At 41.2% G+C, this 21,442-nt stretch overlaps 2 protein-coding genes across 3 annotated transcripts in view; one reads left to right on the top strand and one right to left on the bottom strand.

The window, feature by feature from the left end:
* The window catches only part of cdk14 (cyclin-dependent kinase 14), a 715,009-nt gene that overhangs the window by 69,061 nt on the left and 624,506 nt on the right, over nucleotides 1–21,442 (top strand). The window lies entirely within an intron of this gene.
* On the bottom strand, nucleotides 12,210–13,612 carry LOC117513745 (eukaryotic translation initiation factor 4 gamma 1-like). The gene is made up of 3 exons (XM_034173978.1): nucleotides 13,485–13,612; nucleotides 13,143–13,268; nucleotides 12,210–12,383 (listed from the first exon to the last, which is right to left on the bottom strand). Exons 1-3 carry the CDS (start codon nucleotides 13,589–13,591, stop codon nucleotides 12,254–12,256), a joined length of 363 nt encoding a protein of 120 aa, XP_034029869.1. The 5' UTR covers nucleotides 13,592–13,612; the 3' UTR covers nucleotides 12,210–12,253.

Raw genomic sequence — 21,442 nt, forward strand, 5'->3', positions numbered from 1 at the left:
ATCACAATATTTGCCAAATCGATACGTTTCACGATAGTTGAGAAATGTAATTTTACAAGTATTGTAGTTTGATGTGAAAATGTATTGTGATTTGTTTGCTTTTTGTAAGACTTTGAAAGACTGTATGTCATCATCAGTAATATTTAATAAAAAATGCACATCACATTTTTGAGTTTTCAAAACCTGATTATACTTTAATTCCAACTTGTCCCAGATGCACTAATTTAGGATATCCTGTTCAGATGCTGTTTTAATCCTGTTTTCATTGGGTGGTGCTCAGATGGTCTTGGTAAAATCTGAACATGTTGAAATTTGACCTCATCCCAAACACATTTATTGATGATGTTCAATTCAAATTGAGTGAAAATTCCCAAAATGATGTCACTGTCTGTACACTTATGGACCTGCCTATTCCTTTAAGAGAATCTGGAATACACATGCGCTTAATTCTATCTGTTTAAAACCATCATATCGTCCGTTTCCATTTGGACCTAATGTGATGTTCTTCACCAAAATGGAAACGTGAAATGAAATGCCTTCAGCCCGTCTGGAGACCTAATACAGGCCTGACACAAGCTTCATGAAAGCTAATGCTGTTCCATTGCTGTTTACTCCAGCTGTCATAATGAGCTTGTTACCTGCTGTTGAAGTCCTGCTCCGGCACACAGCATGCAGAGGCAGAATGAGATCACAGTGTGCAGTCAAGCGACGCAGGCGCAGTCACTGTGCTGCACGCAGCGGTCGCACTTCAAAACTGCACATTAAACTCAGTGTTTTGTTCCTGATGGAATTTAATTTTGAGACTACTTTGCACGGTGCACATGTTAATGGTAGAGAGCTGCACGTCTGCTGTCACAGGAGCATGAAGTCCTGCAACGGTGCAAGTAAACGTTACCGTCCTCTACCATCTTTAGTCAACAAATACACTCCTGGAGGAGCAGCAGCGTCCGAGCGTTCCGTGGAGGTGAAACCGTGAACTCTGCCATGTAGGAAGCCAAACTGTCACTTTTTTGTTCTACTTTTGTACTGCAGTTATGGAGCTGTAGAGACATTTATACTCTGGTGTTAATGGCTTGTTAGTGCCCTGCACAACGCTAAGTAGGACCAAAAAATATCCACATGGAAAAAGTGTCCACATGTTGCAACGGCTGTAACGGATGAAGATCTGGAGAAGCTGTGAGCCTGAAGTGGAGAAAGTCTGTTATTTACATATATGACTTGCTGACCTCTCAGCTATCATCAGTGCTGTCGCAGAGCATGACGGACATTTACATGTGAGTGGAAACTAAGCTTAAAATGAGCCAGTTAAATGAATAAATTAGACTTTAAGGAAAATCTAATTTTCTGAGATGGCCTCTGGTCTTTGTTGAGGCCTTGATTCGGAAATCGCTTCAAGATGTCGTGCGCTTGCCCTTGTTTGACCTCAAAGCCTTTGAGCTCTATTCTTTTCCTCTTTTATTTCTGAACTGGTGAAAGTTATTGACGGATACTCTTGAGCATTCCTCTCTCTCTCTCTCTCGTGTGTGTGTGTGTGTGTGTGTGTGTGTGTGTGTGTGTGTGTGTGTGTGTGTGTGTGTGTGTGTGTGTGTGTGTGTGTGTGTGTGTGTGTGTGTTGGTCGGGGTGCTGCACGTCGTGGTTCTGCCAGAAGAACAGCACCCTGTGCCTCCCTCTGTGGCTGAGAGTGCCAGGGTGGAGAGGACTGTAGTGCCAAGATTACTCACTCAGTCATTTGCTTTTACTTGAAACTGAAGATTAGTGTTTTCTTTCCTTCAACAAGGAGCTTCCTGCACTTTTTCTGCTTTAAGAGTTATGTTAGAACCAGAATAAATTTTGTTTTGGGAAAGGATTAAGTTCAAGTATCTCGTGAATCACCGCCTGCACTAACCGCTACGTGTTTGAGACGGCATTAATGGTCTTAATGGGCAGTCACAACAGGACTCGGCAACACAAACGTTGTTTGCACAGCCTGGTGAAATGGGAGATGCGGCAGGCTTGTTGACTTGGTAATTTCATCACGGAGTGGCTGTAGCGATTGGGTTATTAGTGTGGAGACAATCATCATACACAAGCATCTATTGCCATAGTTGCAAGGTTAAATAAATTATTTAGTGAAATCACAAAGTGGATGGCATGCTAATGCTACCAGTTAAACAAACTTGAAAATTATTTTTGGGATGTGTAGTTGAGAATATTTTTTTAATTGCATAGAAGCCAAATATTCATGAATCGGTTAATAAATGTTGGTTATCACATTTTTGTAATAAATTAGTCAGATCTCAAAAATGACTGTCACAGAGGGGACAACTGTTACAGTAAGTGGCTGGTGTATTTCTTTTTCTTGTTGAAGTCCCCCATGCATTAATAGGTATTGTTGTACTTTGCATATACTAACATCTTAGCACATTAGTTTTCATATTTCAATGAAGGAAAATCCTAGTTAAAAATGTCCCGTCCGTGACAAAATGAGGCAAAGTTCTTCTATTTGCTGGCTTGAGTAATAGTCATAACCTCTTGTGAACCTCTGACTTCAGGGTCATATTTTAACCAGACATAATAAATAAATTTGATACTCAAATTGTGTGGCTTCTTTGTAAACAAAAATAAATATAATATAAACTCGCGTCTTGCCCGTAGGGATCCACAGGTTCTAGATTGGGTAGGCTTTATAAAATCGATAGCTGACATTTTTCAAGGGTGGTAATAAATTAAGCAATGAGTGGGAATGGCGTGTGAGTCCAGAATGTTTTTAGAACCTTAGACTTCAACAATTTTTAGAAGAGGAACTCAACCCTTTTATTTCCTGTTAATTTTGCAGTTTTTTAATGTTGATTTACTGTTGTAATGCAGTTATAAATTGTTTAGGTTGTTATCATATACACACATTATTATTTTATTATTGCTTTTATTTTGTCATTAGATTTTTAAATGGACCACAATCACTTTCTTGTGTCAACCATGTATTTTTAACGTATTTACAGTTATATGCACTTACCCTCATGCTTTTAATATAAAGATGATTTACTGCTCCCTGCTGGAAAGGAGTGTTAGTCCAAAATGTAATTAGCAACGTTAGCTATTATTCGTAGCTTCTCCAAAGCTATTGGTTCTATCAGTGTTCCATTTTGACGTTGTTCATCCTTGACTCAAAATACATAAGCATGCCAAACAGCAAATATCAGCTGTACTCTTTGTCCATGATCAAAGTTGCACACACATACGCACGCTTGCATGCACGCACGCATGCATACAGCTGCTGTAAGCAGGTGGTTTTAATTTGACAAACAGTGGCTGAAGACATTAAAACCACTAAACATTTCACTCATGGTACCAACATGGAACTTAAGTCACTCAAATTGCAACCTGAGACTTATCTAAACTGATAAAACCGACTGAGCCACAAAAACAACATAAATCAAAAACACTGTCAACACTGTTAAACTAACATAAACTGGCATCTATTGTTTAACTCGGGGTCGCCACAGCAAATCCAAGGTGGATCTGCATGTTGATCAAAGCCATACATACCCACACATGTACACAGAGGCCCCTCATCTATTATAATATAAATATGTCATGAGGTGACAATATATTACAGTTCAGAAACTGGCAAAAATTTTAATTTGTGAAGAGTTCCTCATTGTTACAGGCTATGCCGATTTTGTAAAAAAACAAACAAACAAAAAAACAAACAAACTGAACATCCACTTGAAGAATGATTTCCCGCAGACTAACATATGTAATGCCTGTGACCACGCCATAAAGGAGGTCCTGGCTGGCAGGTCACGCACGGATGGCGTGCTATCACCAGCATGATGATGATGTCCAGTGGTCCATGCCATGAAAAACGTCCTGGCTCGCAGCATCACGCACGGATGGCGTGCGACGTCCTCCTGTTTGGGTCTGCTGTGCTGAAGTCCGCTTCTGTATGTGCAAGGTGACCATGCGTGCAGCATGCGGCTCAGGGCTGCCACCATGAGGCGTTTTCCCCACTGTCATCCTGGTTTAGAAGAAGAGGAAGCAAAAAACAAGGATAATCCACAAACAGGTGTGTCTAGCTTGTTGACGATGAGACACGGCTACTGGACTCCCTCGGCCGCTCCCAGAAGCAGTGTCTCTCTCATCTCCTCTATTTTGGGGTGTTCCCATGGCAGTTCGTGTGTGTCTCCCACAAGCAATATCAGATTCTCATTTTTGTCTGCATCACTCACAATGTACAACCCCTGGCAATAATTATGGAATCACCGGCCTCGGAGGATGTTCATTCAGTTGTTTAATTTTGTAGAAAAAAAGCAGATCACAGACATGACACAAAACTAAAGTCATTTCAAATGGCAACTTTCTGGCTTTAAGAAACATTATAAGAAATCAGGAAAAAAAATTGTAGCAGTCAGTAACGGTTACTTTTTAGACCAAGCAGAGGGAAAAAAATATGGAATCACTCAATTCTGAGGAAAAAATTATGGAATCACTCTGTAAATTTTCATCCCCAAAACTAACACCTGCATCAAATCAGATCTGCTTGTTAGTCTGCATCTAAAAAGGAGTGATCACACCTTGGAGAGCTGTTGCACCAAGTGGACTGACATGAATCATGGCTCCAACACGAGAGATGTCAATTGAAACAAAGGAGAGGATTATCAAACTCTTAAAAGAGGGTAAATCATCATGCAGTGTTGCAAAAGATGTTGGTTGTTCACAGTCAGCTGTGTCTAAACTCTGGACCAAATACAAACAACATGGGAAGGTTGTTAAAGGCAAACATACTGGTAGACCAAGGAAGACATCAAAGCGTCAAGACAGAAAACTTAAAGCAATATGTCTCAAAAATCGAAAATGCACAACAAAACAAATGAGGAACGAATGGGAGGAAACTGGAGTCAACGTCTGTGACCGAACTGTAAGAAACCACCTAAAGGAAATGGGATTTACATACAGAAAAGCTAAACGAAAGCCATCATTAACACCTAAACAGAAAAAAACAAGGTTACAATGGGCTAAGGAAAAGCAATCGTGGACTGTGGATGACTGGATGAAAGTCATATTCAGCGATGAATTTCGAATCTGCATTGGGCCAGGTGATGATGCTGGAACTTTTGTTTGGTGCCGTTCCAATGAGATTTATAAAGATGACTGCCTGAAGAGAACATGTAAATTTCCACAGTCATTGATAATATGGGGCTGCATGTCAGGTAAAGGCACTGGGGAGATGACTGTCATTACATCATCAATAAATGCGCAAGTTTACGTTGATATTTTGGACACTTTTCTTATCCCATCAATTGAAAGGATGTTTGGGGATGATGAAATCATTTTTCAAGATGATAATCCATCTTGCCAGAGAGCAAAAACTGTGAAAACATTCCTTGTAAAAAGACACATAGGGTCAATGTCATGGCCTGCAAATAGTCTGGATCTTAATCCAATTGAAAGTCTTTGGTGGTAGTTGAAGAAAATGGTCTATGACAAGGCTCCAACCTGCAAAGCTGATCTGGCAACAGCAATCAGAGAAAGTTGGAGCCAGATTGATGAAGAGTACTGTTTGTCACTCATTAAGTCCATGCCTCAGAGACTGCAAGCTGTTATAAAATCCAGAGGTGGTGCAACAAAATACTAGTGATGTGTTGGAGCGTTCTTTTGTTTTTCATGATTCCATAATTTTTTCCTCAGAATTGAGTGATTCCATATTTTTTTTCCCCTCTGCTTGGTCTAAAAAAGTAACCGTTACTGACTGCCACAATTTTTTTTCCTGATTTCTTATAGTGTTTCTTAAAGCCAGAAAGTTGCCATTTGAAATGACTTTAGTTTTGTGTCATGTCTGTGATCTGCTTTTTTTCTACAAAATTAAACAACTGAATGAACATCCTATGAATGAACAGGCCAGTGATTCCATAATTATTGCCAGGGGTTGTACAATACAATGTACACAAAGTTCTCTCACAATTCTCACACATTAGATAAAAAGTCTGTTATCTCCTGAAAATGTATTCCCGACTTTTTCCAATACAGCTGCATTTTCAGGCATCCTGCAAAAACAGCATCATGGTGGAGTTTTAGATACACATACAAACAGCCGGGTTCAAAAGAGAGTTGTGGAGAGCTTCCATGTGCGTGTTCATTGCGGCATAAACAGCATCCTGCTCCACAGACAGCAGACCCGGCACACATCAACATCTGAAATCCAACAAACGCGCTCAAAAAATGAAAGCGTTTTGGGATGAAGTGTGTCATCTTCTCTGTGTATGGAGCACTGACCGGGGTGGGGAGGAGTGCTCGTGCACAATTATGAGCTGGTACAAAGTCCTGAAGCTCCTGAAAGTAACATATTCCCAACTTTTTTCCAAGTATTTGCTTGCAGGTCCACTGATCTGAATGAATTCTGAGCATCACTGTTGTATGAAAGGTCAGTACATTCATGATGATGATGATGATGGAGTGTTCCTTGATTGCGCTGTTCCCGTGTTTGCTCAAACTGATGTTGCAGAGTCACCTGCCGAGCCAGAGGTTTAATTAGCAGTTAAATACATCAGCGACCACGAATCATGATTGCATTTGCATGGATAGACTTACAGTCACGCATATTTTGATGTTGTGTTGTTGAACAACACATTTAAAAACATGCGATATGTTCTTTAACATAGTACATTATCTGCTTCTGGTCAGTCATCCACAATCCAAACCAGCACCTCCAACAGATGATTAATTAGTGATCTGCAAGACAATATCAGCAAATTAACCCTTTTGGAGGATGGGAGGGATCATTCAGCTGCTAAATAACACTGGATTGGATGAACCGTGAAGTCTGTGAAGAGGCATCACATCAAAAATACTTTCAGAAGTTTCAAAAACTTGTTTGTACTATGCGTGTTGTTGGGACTTACGGAAACAGGTGATAATTTAAAGTATGACCACAAGACAAGAAACTGAAAAGTAGACTTTCATTGTAACTTTAAGGTGTAATTTTGCAAAATGATATCAGTGTAATCTGGCTGTGGCTAAAATAGGCTGGAAACAAGATAAACACTGGATCTCTGCTTACTAAATAACATCAGTGTGTAAGCTCTCAAATCAGACTGCTCAGAAGAATCAGATCACAAGAGATGTGACAGAAGTATCATGTTTCCTTTGAAAAAGCATTGTGTCCCGACACAAAATGTTTCACCCTGTTTCTCAGCTTTTGGCACAAGCCTGCACATCAGCCAGTCACAGCGGAGGCTGCTCATTCATCTCCACTCCGTTTCTGCTTCAGCATATTTTAACTACTTGCAGTAAATGGCTGAGATTGTGTTGAGCAGCAAATCCAAATCCAACCCACGAAACTGCTCTCACGAACTGTATCCAGTCGGTATTTCAGGACAAGGAAGCAATAACCACATCTACGTACATTACAAAAATATGCATGTTGCAATCTGCTTTCCCATTCCATGACTCTTATTTTAGCATATAACTTCATTTGGCTTTAGTGAACTCATTAACTTTGAATGCCATACATGCATTTGCCTGCTTGTGATGTGACTCGACTGCCTAATCCTAACTGATTGACGTTCCCAGTTCCAGTTGTCACCACCAGCAGTGTTTATTTGGTTCTGTCCGTCTGATCTGTGACAGCTGCCGGCTAATCTGCAAGTGTTAGCCTGCAAGACCTTGGGATAGACATTCTTCATATCTGAGGATAACTGAACTGAAAATGTAATCCTTAATCAGCTCTTACTTTCTTCTGCAGGAGTACGTGTTGGGAGGTAATTTAATTTAGCTCATCATAACTTCCACGGCATCACATGATTAATGGTCTCTGTGTAAATGAGACTCATCCTTCTGTCACTCGCGGCAGCCCCAGGTTCCTGAAAAGGTATTTCTGAGAGATGAAGCATTGAGTTTATTTTTAGATGAGCCGTCTCAGTTGTTGTGGCCAGTGTGACGTCTTGACTGTGAGCGCGGGAGGCTGGCATAGCATCTCATTATAAATCTGAGTGGTCTAATCTCATCTGTAATTAACCTCCACTGATCATCCTTGGAAGAAATGTAATGGATTAAATATTGCAGAGGTATTAAAATGTAAATGTATTGTATATGAGGAGCTGGCCTTATGGGCCTCTGATGGGAAGCATGCGGCGATGATGGTGTTGGGGGTGATGTCACGTCGATCATGTTGAAGGCTGTGGAGCGCCTCCATATGCTCTATGGCTCAGTGTTGTTGGTATGTGCATGCTGGAAATGGGTTCCAACTGTGCACCAAAAGGATCTGGTAGAAGAAGGTGATTTCAGGGAATAAGATCTTTAGCAGGCGAATGAAATGGGACCTAATTGACTCAGTTTAGCTGCTACATTGGGGGTTTAGAGTGCAATGAACACAGGCTTCCAAATTGATCATCGCACATGCAGATATTAGGCCGTTCCAGTGTCCTACAGAGGATGCCACATTCGTCACACTGTGAAATGCATATGCAAGAATTTTACCATGTTGTGTTTGAAGCTTGAGCGTCTAATGGGAATTCAGAGAAGAGAGAGAGAACTAGAGAGTAAAGGTGCCTTGACACGTGCACATATTTGATCTGTGCACTGGGACACAATCTGCCGTCCCAGAGAGTAAACTCGCTGTAAACTTGTAAACTGTGTGCGGCTTAATGCAAGTGCACAAATTTTAAAATGTTCAAAATCTCTGGAACATATTAATTATGTGAACATCAAGTGAACATTGTGCAAACAATTAAAAAACACTGCCATGCGGCAGAGCAACGCCGTGATGAAGCCTCACAGGACATGTTGGGGCATGTCCAGCTCATGCTCAGTTTCTCGGATATTCACACGACTGAAAAACAACCGGAAGCCGTCTGAAAGCCACCTGAAAGCTGTCCTGAGAGACCAACACGGAGGTGGTTTTGTCCCGCGCCATGAGCATCACGGTGGTGCATTCATCCGCTTCTTTTTCCGTGAAAAAAAATCCTGTAACAGTGGAATGTGCCGAAAAAGTGCTGATGTCCACGCCTTCTGCCTTTTTGTGAAAGTCAGATGACGTCCCGGATCAACAAAGCCTTCACATTGGAAATGATCTGGTTGTTTCAGCGGGGTTTGAGCCTGTCGATCAGCGCTCGGAGCGCGCCGCGCTCTCAGATGCTGTGGGCAGCCTTTAAACTGGCTGGAGCACTCCTTAATCTGTGTAATCCCCGCCATTTCCTTAACGACGAGAGGGGTGGACCAGTGCTCGCTCAAAGCCTGCTCACAGGCGAATGACGCAACCGACAGGCGTGAAAAAACTCACGCATGCGTACGAAGGTTCAAGCTTGGCTGATGCAATCACACGTGATTCAAATCCATATGGTTTTTGAAAAAAATAAAAAGGTCCGATACTTTTCTAACAGACCTCGTATATATACAAGGCACAGGGTCATCAACAGCAGCAGCGTTAGAGTATTAAGAAGGTGACAATGTGCATGTAGTGCAATGTTCACAGTTTGATGGTGGATGTTGAACTGTTCAACAGTCTGACAGCATTCGGGTAGAAGCTGTTTTTCAATCTGGATGTTTTTGCCCAGATGCTGCACAGCCTCCTTCCAGAGGGAAGGGGTGTGAACAGACTGTGCGCAGGGTGGGTGGAGTCTCGGAGGATGCAGGTGGCTTTGTCTCTACAGCTGGAGATCTAGATGTACCCAATGGGTGGTAAGCTGCATCTGATGGTACAAACCATGGCATTTTCAATGGGTTTATGGGCAAATTACATGCAAACAAAGTGACAGTGTGAGAAAGTGGACATGTGTTGCGGTTTCTTGATGATCTGCAGCTCAGACGTGTTGAGGCCGTTTTGCAGTTGAGAGAATGAAGCTACTCTGGTTAGCTGTGTATTCTAACACTTACCGACACATCTCTCACTCGCTTCATCTTTTCTTCTCCACTCGGAACCGAAAAAAACTTTGCAGTTGCTTGGGTGGTTACAGCGGAAAACAAAAACAAACATAATGTTATGCTGTGTATATATTAAATAGAGGTCCCCGGAAGTGGTGAAATCCCACGATATCAAGGAGGGTTCAAACGAGACTGTGGTCTCCTATACTCTGATACTAATCACTACTAAAAAATAATTTGCATCACTCTTTACCAAAATTGGAGCAAATTTAACTTTTGACCCCTGTTCAAACTGAAACTGACCTTTGTCATCATTCTTACTGTTTTTACCCCATAACTCCATCATATTCGGTCACAGATAGTCCAAACTATACCTTTATGGAACCTTCATGATCACACAAATAATGCGGTATAGAGTTCAATATGATTGGAGCATTTTTAAGTTTTGACCCCTGTGTAATTCTTTGATTGACCCCTACCTGGCTGCCGATTGAAAATTCAAGTGGCCAGTTGGTTTTTCAAAAGAGTAATGCCGAAGGAGTATTTGTGCCAAATTTTGTGCTTGCCAGATCGCCATTTGCAGGATTCCTCTGTAAATGTTCTGTTATCTGCTGCACTAACAATAAGTACTTCAGTTAGTCACTCACTGTTATGTCAGTGGACTGCCACGCAAGGCACTCGGCTGCTCACTCAGCAATTTAGAGAATAAGGACCTTGCCCAGCGGCCTATGGTGACTTTCTAACCTGACAGAGAATCAAACTGAGAAACTGGTCACCAATCGCCACTTTCATCTCTATTATAGTCCATCACTTTAGCAAGTCATGTGATGTCATACATCACCTTTCTATTGGTTTTAGGTCAAACTAATTTAGAATGGCTATTTTGTGGAACTGGTTACAGATTCAAATATGTTTAACATTAAGCGCTAATATGAAGTCATATTCTTGTTCTTTTGATAAAATGGCCTTTGACTGTGTGGGCACTTGAACCTCATACTCACCATCATAACTGGAGCCAATATCGATTAAACATGGGGTAAGGTGTTAGTCACAGATACAGTTGTTCAGTTTGAGACAGAACTGAACAAATATTAAAAGTACACAGAACCATATTATGGCATCACTGAATCACTGTCTGAGTGCCTGATTTACTAAAGGTTTTAGTGTGTGAAAATGTGTGCAAACAAGATAGGACTCACAAAAAAGGGACATTTATTAACAGTGAGCACTGAGCATTGCGTTATTTTAATGCGCAAAATGGTGCATATTGTGCAATTTGAGGTCATGACCACCCGGTTGCACAATATTATGGGTGTTGATACACATAGGTGAGATTTGTATTTCCAACACAATTTATCAAGGTCAAAAGAAAATTTTGCGTGTTCTGATTGCATCTGTACACACATCTGAAAATAAACTTTAGTTACTTTAGAATATGTGTGCCAAATTTCATGCTTTTATCACAGAAATGTACAACTATTTTGCCTATCTGTTGCAATACAGTGCCTCAGTGGCAAAAGGAAGACACTTCATCTGCATTGTCTCAGTCTACCCAGATGGAAATGGGTTCTGTGCCAGATCTGGTGTGGTGATCCAGAGTAACCAAGGGGCCAAAAACTAAACAAATCAAAAAAAATTCTACAGGTATTATTTAATTCCCTTCTAAACATACAGACTTTCTGTATGACACTGACAGTAATGTCCTACATGAACTCACATCACCCAACACCCAGTGGATGTGTGTGGAGACAGAAGCAGGTGATAAATTCAAGTCTTACATTTCATCCATTTTAATAATAACGATAAATACATCATTTGCATTAAAATAAAACAAAAAACAAAAGTGCAGTTGGGCATTTGCTCTGACAGTAAGTAAGTCATGAGCTGCCTGCATTGTTCATATTTTGCCACAAGGGGCAGCATCATTAAGTCAATCTTGATCTCACAGGTCTGGTTCCAGCTGACTGCTGATGAAACAACTTCACCTGAAAAACATTTTTAAAAATTAGGACTAAGACTCAACTTAAAAAAATAACCAACAACAGAAAAGAGCTTCAACAGTCACATACGTCAATGTGGAGATGACGCATCCTCTGCTGCCGTGCACTCCACTTTCTGAAAAAGTCAAAAACAAAACTGAAATTAATCTTCACCAAACTTACTTTTTGCTTTCAAATTTAGAAACACATTTTCTTTCACACATTGTCAGGATGATGAACAATTTGACAGAAAGAGGATTTTTCTGCTCCTACAGACCTAGTCACAAATGTGGCGATGTTTTGATCTTCAGGTAGGAATTCTCTCCAATTCAGTCCGGCCTCCTTCCACATCGCTCCAACTTTTTTTGGGGTCTTTAAAAACATAAATGAAAATTAAAAAATTATGCGGTCATACAAACTTACCAAAAAACATGGGTTATGTGATGGCACGAGTGTGAGAAGATAAGATTTGTGTTCCACATACCATTCCTGTGCAGAGCAGCTTGAGGATCTCAGCCAGCAGCACACCAGCCTTTTCCAGAGGCACAAGAGGCTTAGAGATCGCCCTAAACACACAATTCCACAATGAAGTCATTTCCGTGTGTCCACGTGTCAGAGTGCATCTGAATTAAGCAGCTTTAACACACAAAGGAGTTTATGCACTGAGTTTTCCGAAATAGCGTCTCAACACAACTTGTGTAGACCTCGGAGGGAACTCAGCGTAGGACTTGGCATACAGTGCATCCGGAAAGTGTCACAGTACTTCACTTTTTCCACATCTTGTTATGCTACAGCCTTATTCCAAAATGGATTAAATAAAATTTTCCCCCTCAAAATTCTACACACAATATTCCATCATGACAGTATGAATATCCCATAATCACAATGTCATTTTTTTTCATTATGGGGTGTTGTGAGTAGAATTTTGTTGGGAAAATTTAATTTACTCCATTTTGTAACAAGACTGTAACATAAGAAAATGTGGAAAAATGAATCGCTGTGAATACTTTCCAGATGCACTGTAGATCAGCACAAGCTGGGAAAGGTCAGTTAAACTTGTACTGGTTTTCAGGAATGAACTTGTACTCAGCTCGGTAAAACCTGATATTTAATTTTTTACACAGAATTCACCCAGAAGATATGCCAAGTCTTATCCTGGATTAACTGACTTTCCTAGAATACTGCATGGAATCCCTTAAAGCCTTTAACTAGTTATTTTATGGGGTAAAACTTAGAAAATTATGTTGTGTAAACACATATTTATAAGCTTCATTTTATGAACAGTTCGTCATTTGACAAGATGAAGCTCCGGGACTTTATCTCACCTGAACAGTTCTCCCATCAGGACCCTTCCCTGGTGCAGCACGGGGACAATAATTTGTGCCAGGTAGAGCCAGATGTATGGAATGTCTACTGCCATGTCTTCTGCTGTCTCCAGGATCTCTTGCAGCCTAAGAACACAATGAATGTGTGAATGTGTTTGTCTGTCTATATGGGGCCCTGTGACAGACTGGCGTCTTGTCCAGGGTGTATCCCATCTCACGCCCCATGACCCTTAATTGGAGTAAGAGGTTGAAGATGAGTGAGTGAGTGAGTGAGTAAATTGTGTATTAAAATGAAATAAATGATCCACAACTGTGGGGGAAGCATTTCTTTTCAGGTCTCACCCTTTGTAGTACTGCTCCTTAGACAGAGTTCCTGCTTTGATTAGTTGGCTGAGCAACAGGCCCATTTGCTCCCTGGCAATGGGTTTACGATCAAGGGTTGTCTCCATGCCACTTCGTACAAATACGTGGAGCAGGGAGGCGCTGTTGAGCTCTGCCACATATAGTAATGCCTCCTGTAACCGCAGAGGAAGAAAAAGAGAGAAGCAGGTCATCAGAGTGGTGTCATATTCCAACATTTCCTAACACCTGTGTTCATGTGAGTGTGCACGGTGCCACGTTTGTACCTTCATGTCACCCAGGTGGAGGTATTCTTCAACAATGGCAACTGATTTCTTCTCCACCTCCTCTTTTGTCATGGCGGGTTTAGGAGGAGGAGTTGGGATGCACTCACGTTTTTCTGCAGGAAGAAAAAAAGAGACAAATCCAAATAAACTCTTTGCTCTTAATCCTGACCTCATTGATGTTGAAGCCCTCACACCATCAGCCTGTCCTCAGAGCACCTCACTCCTCTACTTTATCCACTATGAACATTCAGTTTAATGGTCTTGATTTTGTACCTGTGAGCTCCCCGTTTGGACCGTTGTCCCTGCATCCTCTGTCCCAGTGGTCACTTTTCTCCTGGACTCTGTGAATGCTGGGACATGTTGTCTTGTTCTAGCTGGCTCCGCTTGTTCTTTCCTGCTTCCTTGCCAGCTGTTCTTGTTATACCATCCATCCTGGTAGTAAAATCTTCCAAACCTGTCTCTATCATCATAATGACTTCTGTCTCTGTGCTGACTGAACTCACTTCTGTTGTTGGACCTCCAGAGGTTGGTAGAGTTCATGTTCTGGAAATCACTTCTGTGCCAACCATCTCGCCTTACTTCCTGGACACTTTCTGAAGAGTTTGGGTCTCGACGCCAAGTGCTCTTTTCCCACCTGCTTCGTTCGTCTTCTTTCTTTGACAGGAGCTGCTGGCTCTGGAGCTGCTCCTGTTGCTCCTCCATCTCTGCCTCCTTGTGTATTTGGCTGATTTTCATTGTGCGGCACCCACTTATCCTGTGGAGTCAAGATTGAGAGGCTCATTTAACATCTCTGTTCTAGTTTGTCATGTGATCAGTGCACACAGTGTAGCACCATTCTGAGCATGCATGCACATGTTCTCAGCATTAGTCTCCACAGTTGATGCTGTTCACACTCTGTGACTGCACTTAACACTAATTCACAAGAAGATCCACTTTGTCAGACATTCTGCAAAAGTAAAAGGCACTCCTACCTTTCTTAGGTCAACAACAATCTCAAGGAGGCATTGTGTCCTTGTGGAGGTCTGCTTCTTCTGGAGAATTCCACTAATGGAGCAGAAATATTTATCCATTTGCACCTGCGAGAAAAATAAAGTGTTTTTTTCTTTGTTTTTTGTAGACAGATAAATATTGAACTCAGTTAAGTTTGAATAAATAAATGATTGCATCAACACTGACTTTGTCCATGTTCATGCTGCAATACCTTGTTCTTCTCATCATCCAGGACCTTCCCAACTGTGGAGAACAACTTGCAGAGACTTTCCAGGGAATCATCATCTCCCCTACTTTGTAGTGTTCCTAAGCATCTGTGGATGGTGGTCTCTGAGAGCATCTTCAGCTTAAACAGCTCTCCAATAAATCTGATATTTCCAAGAGACCGACGACGAAACTTCCCTTTGGCCTCCTCCAGCTCCAGAGCAAAGATCTCCCACTCCTTATCCTGAGGGCCGAAACAAGCATTTATACATTCAGTTTGATGTAATTTAATTACTTTTTGAAAGAAAAGTAAAAAATAAAATGAAACATTTCCTACATTTTTGGCAGTCTTCAGCTGCTCTTGCTTGTTGAGAAGAGCCTCGTCCTTATTCTGGTCCTTATCAAATTGTTTTTTGCAGAGCGCAAGGAGCCACTTGACATAACCCTGTGAATCTGCAGCAGGGACTTCCACCTGAGGAAATGAAAGAAATGACTTGTTTTATTTGAACATCACAACCTGACATTTAACACAGACACAAATATTCACAAGGAAAATAACTAACTAAAATAACTGTTTTATGCTTCCATTCAGATCTGATATATTACCTTCTGAATATGCCAATACAGGTTGGTGTCTCAATATGCTCTCCACAAAAAAATTATGAAGTGGCTGAGCACTTGCCCACATGGTCAAGTCATAAAAAGGCTCATGGCCTTTTATTGATATTCTACAATCATGTTCAATTTTCAAGAGTCAGTCATTCAAAACCCCTTTAAGTTATGACCACAATGTTTTACACACATATAACTAGTACCTCAGATATGTGTATTCTACAATATGAAGATTATCCATTGAATCCCTTCTGTTGTACATCTCTTTGAATTTTTGTAATTTTTTACGAGAATGGACAAACTGCCGTATTTGTGATGCTACAGAATGAAAAATTAGCTCTGTATCCCATTTTTGACATTTCCTACTATATCTGGGGTGTCCAAATAGGGTGTATTCCAAATTTGAGCTTTATATCTGCATTTTTCGCTGAGATAATACATTTTAAAAATGAAAGAAATTAGCTCAAAATGCATTCGGAAGTGTAAAATAGAATTGTGGGTACCCTGATTTAAAAAAATTTGATCTAAAAACTACTTGAAATTCAGCAGAAATATTCTGCATGTGTTCATCAGACATATGTGGGTACTTGTAAATAAATAAATAAATAAATAAAAAATGAGAATCCAAGTCGGTGACTTGGGAAGATTTTGGGAAATCTAATGGTTTCACACGGAATGACCCTATATATAGATATCTTGGCTATTTCCACTGTCTGATCATTTATCTCCTAGATAAAAGCGCAAGTTAAATAATGGTTATATGGTGCACCTTGACTGAAATGTGTTTCATATTCATTTCTAGTTACATAAAATTCCAAGACTGTCTGCATCCCAAATGACTGTGTAATCCTTTAGACTCACCTTTCCAGTAGAGGACTCTCACTCTCTGCCCCAACTCTTACAGATCAATAGTGGTGGAGGAGTGATTATTATTCCAGTCATTTGCAAAAGTTTAATGCCACCCATGCAAACTGGAGTTTTCCCCCACAAAATGGACCAATATATTATTACAACAAACAAAATTATTTTGGAAATCATTTTTTATTGAAATTCACTATGACCTATAACGTTTTCTTTTGTATGGAGTGAAAATGGTCCATTCCTTTAGTATTTAGTGTGTCCGCCTTTGCTTTGGTTCATGGCTTGGATGTGGCGAGGCATGCTGTGTATCAGGGAAGCACAATATTCTGGAGTCATTTCCTTCATCCAAACCTCCTTAATTGCTGTCCTCAATGCTTCAGCATTAGCTGGCTGCTTTTCTGCAACTTTATCTTTCATGCAGGTCCAAAGATTTTCTATAGGATCAAGATCCGGGATGTTGCCTGGCTATTCCAATGTCTGCACCCCATTTTTTTCTGAGGAAGTCTGAAATGATCTTGGATCTGTCGCAAGGTGCACCGTCATGCATGAAAATTTCAGTCTGATGCACTTCCATATGAAGTTTTAATTTCTCTTCTCGCAGAGCTTTGTACCTGGGTCCATTCATTGTGGAGCCTGGGTCAAGAAAATGAAGTCTAGCTGTTCTCTTTTTGCTCACTACACCCCAAATTATTTGACTTTGAGGGTGTTTCATGGTAGATATTGTGTACCTTTCATTGAACCTTTGTCCTACTGGTCTTCGCACATGGCGCTTTTGGACAACAAACTGCTGCAGCAGCGATTCATCAAAAAATAGGACTTTAGCCCAATCTTCTACTGTCCAATCTTTGTGTTTCTTTGCAAACGTAAGTCTTTTCTTTTTCATGGTCAGTGTCAACCTTGGCTTGGCAGCAGGTTTATAGGATTTTAATCTGAATTCTTGGCTCAAACAACGTGAAATGGCGCTGATGATGATGAGATCAATAAAGTTTTATCTTATCTTATCTTTAGTGCCATGATTTAGCAGATTGGCTCTAATCTTCTTACAGAAAACTACCCGGTGACCTGATTACTGACCTTTGAATAATGTGGTCTCCCTTGGGGTGGTTTTACGATGTCTCCCTTAATGGTGTTTGTCACCATAACTTTCATTGTTCTTGTATTTTTCAATTGCACGGTGTACAGCAGGTCTGCTAACTGATAGTTTCTCAGCTATCTTTCATTCAGAAAACCCTTCTTGGTGCAGAATTGCAATTTGCGCTCTTTTAACAGTTGACAATGATGGGGTTTTTTTGCCCATAATTTGGATCGTCCAAAATTTAAACAATCAAAGAAATCTAGACTTAAGAAGACCTGTTAAATAGAAAAGTCACCAGTTATGTGATGACTAGCTTACCTAGTTCACTGGGTTAAAAGATGATCCATTTCTAATCATGTGATGATGCAGTACCTACTATAGGCTTCAAAATGGCTTTTCTGAAGGAGTGGCATTAAACCTTTGCAAATGACTGTAGTGCATTATTACTATTATTACACTCAACAAAAATATAAACGCAACACTTTTGGTTTTGCTCCCATATTGTATGAGATGAATTCAAAGATCTAAAACTTTTTCCACATACACAATATCACCATTTCCCTCAAATATTGTTCACAAACCAGTCTAAATCTGTGATAGTGAGCACTTCTCCTTTGCTGAGATAATCCATCCCACCTCACAGGTGTGTCATATCAAGATGCCGATTAGACACCATGATTAGTGCACAGGTGTGCCTTAGACTGCCCACAGTAAAAGGCCACTCTGAAAGGTGCAGTTTTATCACACAGCACAATGGACCAGATGTTGCAAGATTTGAGGGAACGTGCAGTTGGCATGCTGACAGCAGGAATGTCAACCAGAGATGTTGCTCGTGTATTGAATGTTCATTTCTCTACCATAAGCTGTCTCCAAAGGAGTTTCAGAGAATTTGGCAGTACATCCAACCAGCCTCACAACCGCAGACCACGTGTAACCACACCAGCCCACGACCTCCACATCCAGCATGTTCACCTCCAAGATCGTCTGAGACCAGCCACTCGGACAGCCGCTGAAACAATCGGTTTGCATAACCAAAGAATTTCTGCACAAACTGTCAGAAACCGTCTCAGGGAAGCTCATCTGCATGCTCGTCGTCCTCATCGGGGTCTCGACCTGACTCCAGTTCGTCGTCGTAACCGACTTGAGTGGGCAAATGCTCACATTTGCTGGCGTTTGGCACGTTGGAAAGGTGTTCTCTTCATGGATGAATCCCGGTTCACACTGTTCAGGGCAGATGGCAGACAGCGTGTGTGGCGTCGTGTGGGTGAGCGGTTTTCTGATGTCAGTGTTGTGGATCGAGTGGCCCATGGTGGCGGTGGTGTTATGGTATGGACAGGCGTCTGTTATGGACGAAGAACACAGGTGCATTTTATTGATGGCATTTTGAATGCACAGAGATACCGTGACGAGATCCTGAGGCTCATTGTTGTGCCATACATCCAAGAACATCACCTCATGTTGCAGCAGGATAATGCACGGCCCCATGTTGCAAGGATCGGTACACAATTCTTGGAAGCTGAAAATGTCCCAGTTCTTGCATGGCCGGCATACTCACCGAACATGTCACCCATTGAGCATGTTTGGGATGCTCTGGACTGGCGTGTACCAGTTCCTGCCAATATCCAGCAACTTCGCACAGCCATTGAAGAGGAGTGGACCAACATTCCACAGGCCACAATTGACAACCTGATCAACTCTATGCAAAGGAGACGTGTTGCACTGCATGAGGCAAATGGTGGTCACACCAGATACTGACTGGTATCCCCCCCCAATAAAACAAAACTGCACCTTTCAGAGTGGCCTTTTATTGTGGACAGTCTAAGGCACACCTGTGCACTAATCATGGTGTCTAATCAGCATCTTGATATGGCACACCTGTGAGGTGGGATGGATTATCTCAGCAAAGGAGAAGTACTCACTATCACAGATTTAGACTGGTTTGTGAACAATATTTGAGGGAAATGGTGATATTGTGTATGTGGAAAAAGTTTTAGATCTTTGAGTTCATCTCATAAAAAATGGGAGCAAAACCAAAAGTGTTGCGTTTATATTTTTGTTGAGTGTATTATTATCCACTGATGATCATATGAGAATGAGCTCAGCTCCTGTTTCACAGTGTGCAGTACCTTCACAATGCATTTCAGGCCCACTAGCTAGCTAAGCTAAGGTAGCTCTTTTACAGTTGGAATGTAACTTTTGACTCTCCCCATCCACAAAACAAAACACACTTTTGACTACAAAACAACAAAGTTAAGGTGATACGTGCACATGGGTCATCTATACAGTAGATATCTCACATTGCCCGCTGTACAGGGGGTGCTCTTGTGCGCAGTAATGGCCAGGTTTTTATTTGTCAAACAGGGAGCACTTGGTTCATTAATTACATGGGACTTTCGGACTTTCTGCCATTAGCTGGAGCTAAATCATTTTTACTGCTCGCAGTGATGAATAATACTTACTTTCTCCAAAAACCTTCGTATATCCATTCTTCAAGGAATCAGTGTTGTATAGTAACAAAGTAAAAATACTTCACTACTGTACTTAAAGTAGACCTGCATTGAAATAAATGCAGTCAGATCTTTGGACCAAAAAATGACTTATATTTACACATAAGATCCTTCTGAATGTAGTAAAGTAAATCTGCAAGCCCAGATCTGTCATTCAACGGAGAAATCTTCATTTGAAAATGACAAATTTACAGCTAACATTTAGCCCTCCGCAAATTGTCCCTCTCATCATGGACGCTGCCGAGACGTCAGGGACGAGACCCTCTCCCAGCATGCATTGAGCGCGCCAACTGTAATTTGTGGATTTACTTCAGTTTGCATCTGCACCTTTTTCTTGTCTTATACGGAAGGATCTACTTTTTAAAACTTCATATTGTCTTGCGGTACGCTTGGTGAGTACACATTTATTTTATTTGTGCTTGAAAATTATTTTTGTGGACTTTTTCATACGCCCGTTTAATTGAGTGGTGTCGCTTTGAAAATCTACTGAGTTTCACCTCCGGTGTACTGTCGCGTGCTACGGAGGTGAGACCCGCAAAGAATTCAAGTCATTAAAAATATATAAACCTCTCTCAGCGGCCACGGAGCTCTGCGGCTTCGATTACCGAGACGTGCGGCACTGCGGATTTTGCAGCAAGAAGTCTGTCCTTGCAAGCAACAGGTGTCACCGCGCGCACTGCATTAAAATGGCAAGCGTAGTCTCTGGACTTGTGCCAAGTTGGCTGCAACTCCATTCAGTAGACAGAGAGGTGGTGCTGGCTGCACAGCAGACACGGGGGTGTGAGTGCGGCGGAGGCATTTAACGAGCGCATGCATTCGGTAAGCGTATCAGGGGCAGTGAGAGCGAGGCGTCGGGGAATAATGTTGCCCGCTGCCGCCGCTGATCTAATCCCCAGATCTGAGCAAGCAGAGCTGTATCTCACATTCATTGCAGCTTACTTTTGGATGTTGAAACCAGGATGTGTGTAAAAGTAACATTACTAAGAGATAAAATCAATTTCAATGCAGGATCGGACTGAAGGCGGGAACGCGTCGTCTTGTCACCGACGTCATGGAAATGATCCGGATGTACAAACTGTTTTCACAGAGGGCTAAATTTGTCATTTTTAACGAATATTTCTCAGCTGAATTACAAATTTGGGCTTACAGATTTACTTTACTGCATTCACAAGGGTCTTATAAATACATATCAGCTATTTCTTTTCTGAAATCTGACCACATTTATTTCAATGCAGGTCTCCTTTAAGTATGTTTTGGGAGATTTTGTACTTTACTTGAGTTTTTTTAATTCAGCTTACTTTCACTTTTACTTCACTACATTTCTGACCTTAATTGCATACTTCTACTCCGATGCATTTTCTATTCGCCCTGTCGTTACTCGTTACAAAAATAAAAAAAAACAAACACACACAAAAAAAGTCGTGT

The sequence above is a fragment of the Thalassophryne amazonica genome, chromosome 7 (genome assembly GCF_902500255.1).
Source record: "Thalassophryne amazonica chromosome 7, fThaAma1.1, whole genome shotgun sequence".
Taxonomy (NCBI): Eukaryota; Metazoa; Chordata; class Actinopteri; order Batrachoidiformes; family Batrachoididae; genus Thalassophryne; species Thalassophryne amazonica.

Bases quoted from the DNA above. Each gene is read 5' to 3' on its own strand.
- LOC117513745 (XM_034173978.1), bottom strand. From the start codon at position 13,591: ATGGAGACAACCCTTGATCGTAAACCCATTGCCAGGGAGCAAATGGGC. The intron at 13,269-13,484 runs GTGAGACCTGAA...TTGTGTTCTTAG, and splicing joins AAGGAGCAGTACTACAAAGG to GCTGCAAGAGATCCTGGAGA. The intron at 12,384-13,142 runs GTGAGATAAAGT...TTGTGTGTTTAG, and splicing joins CTGATGGGAGAACTGTTCAG to GGCGATCTCTAAGCCTCTTG.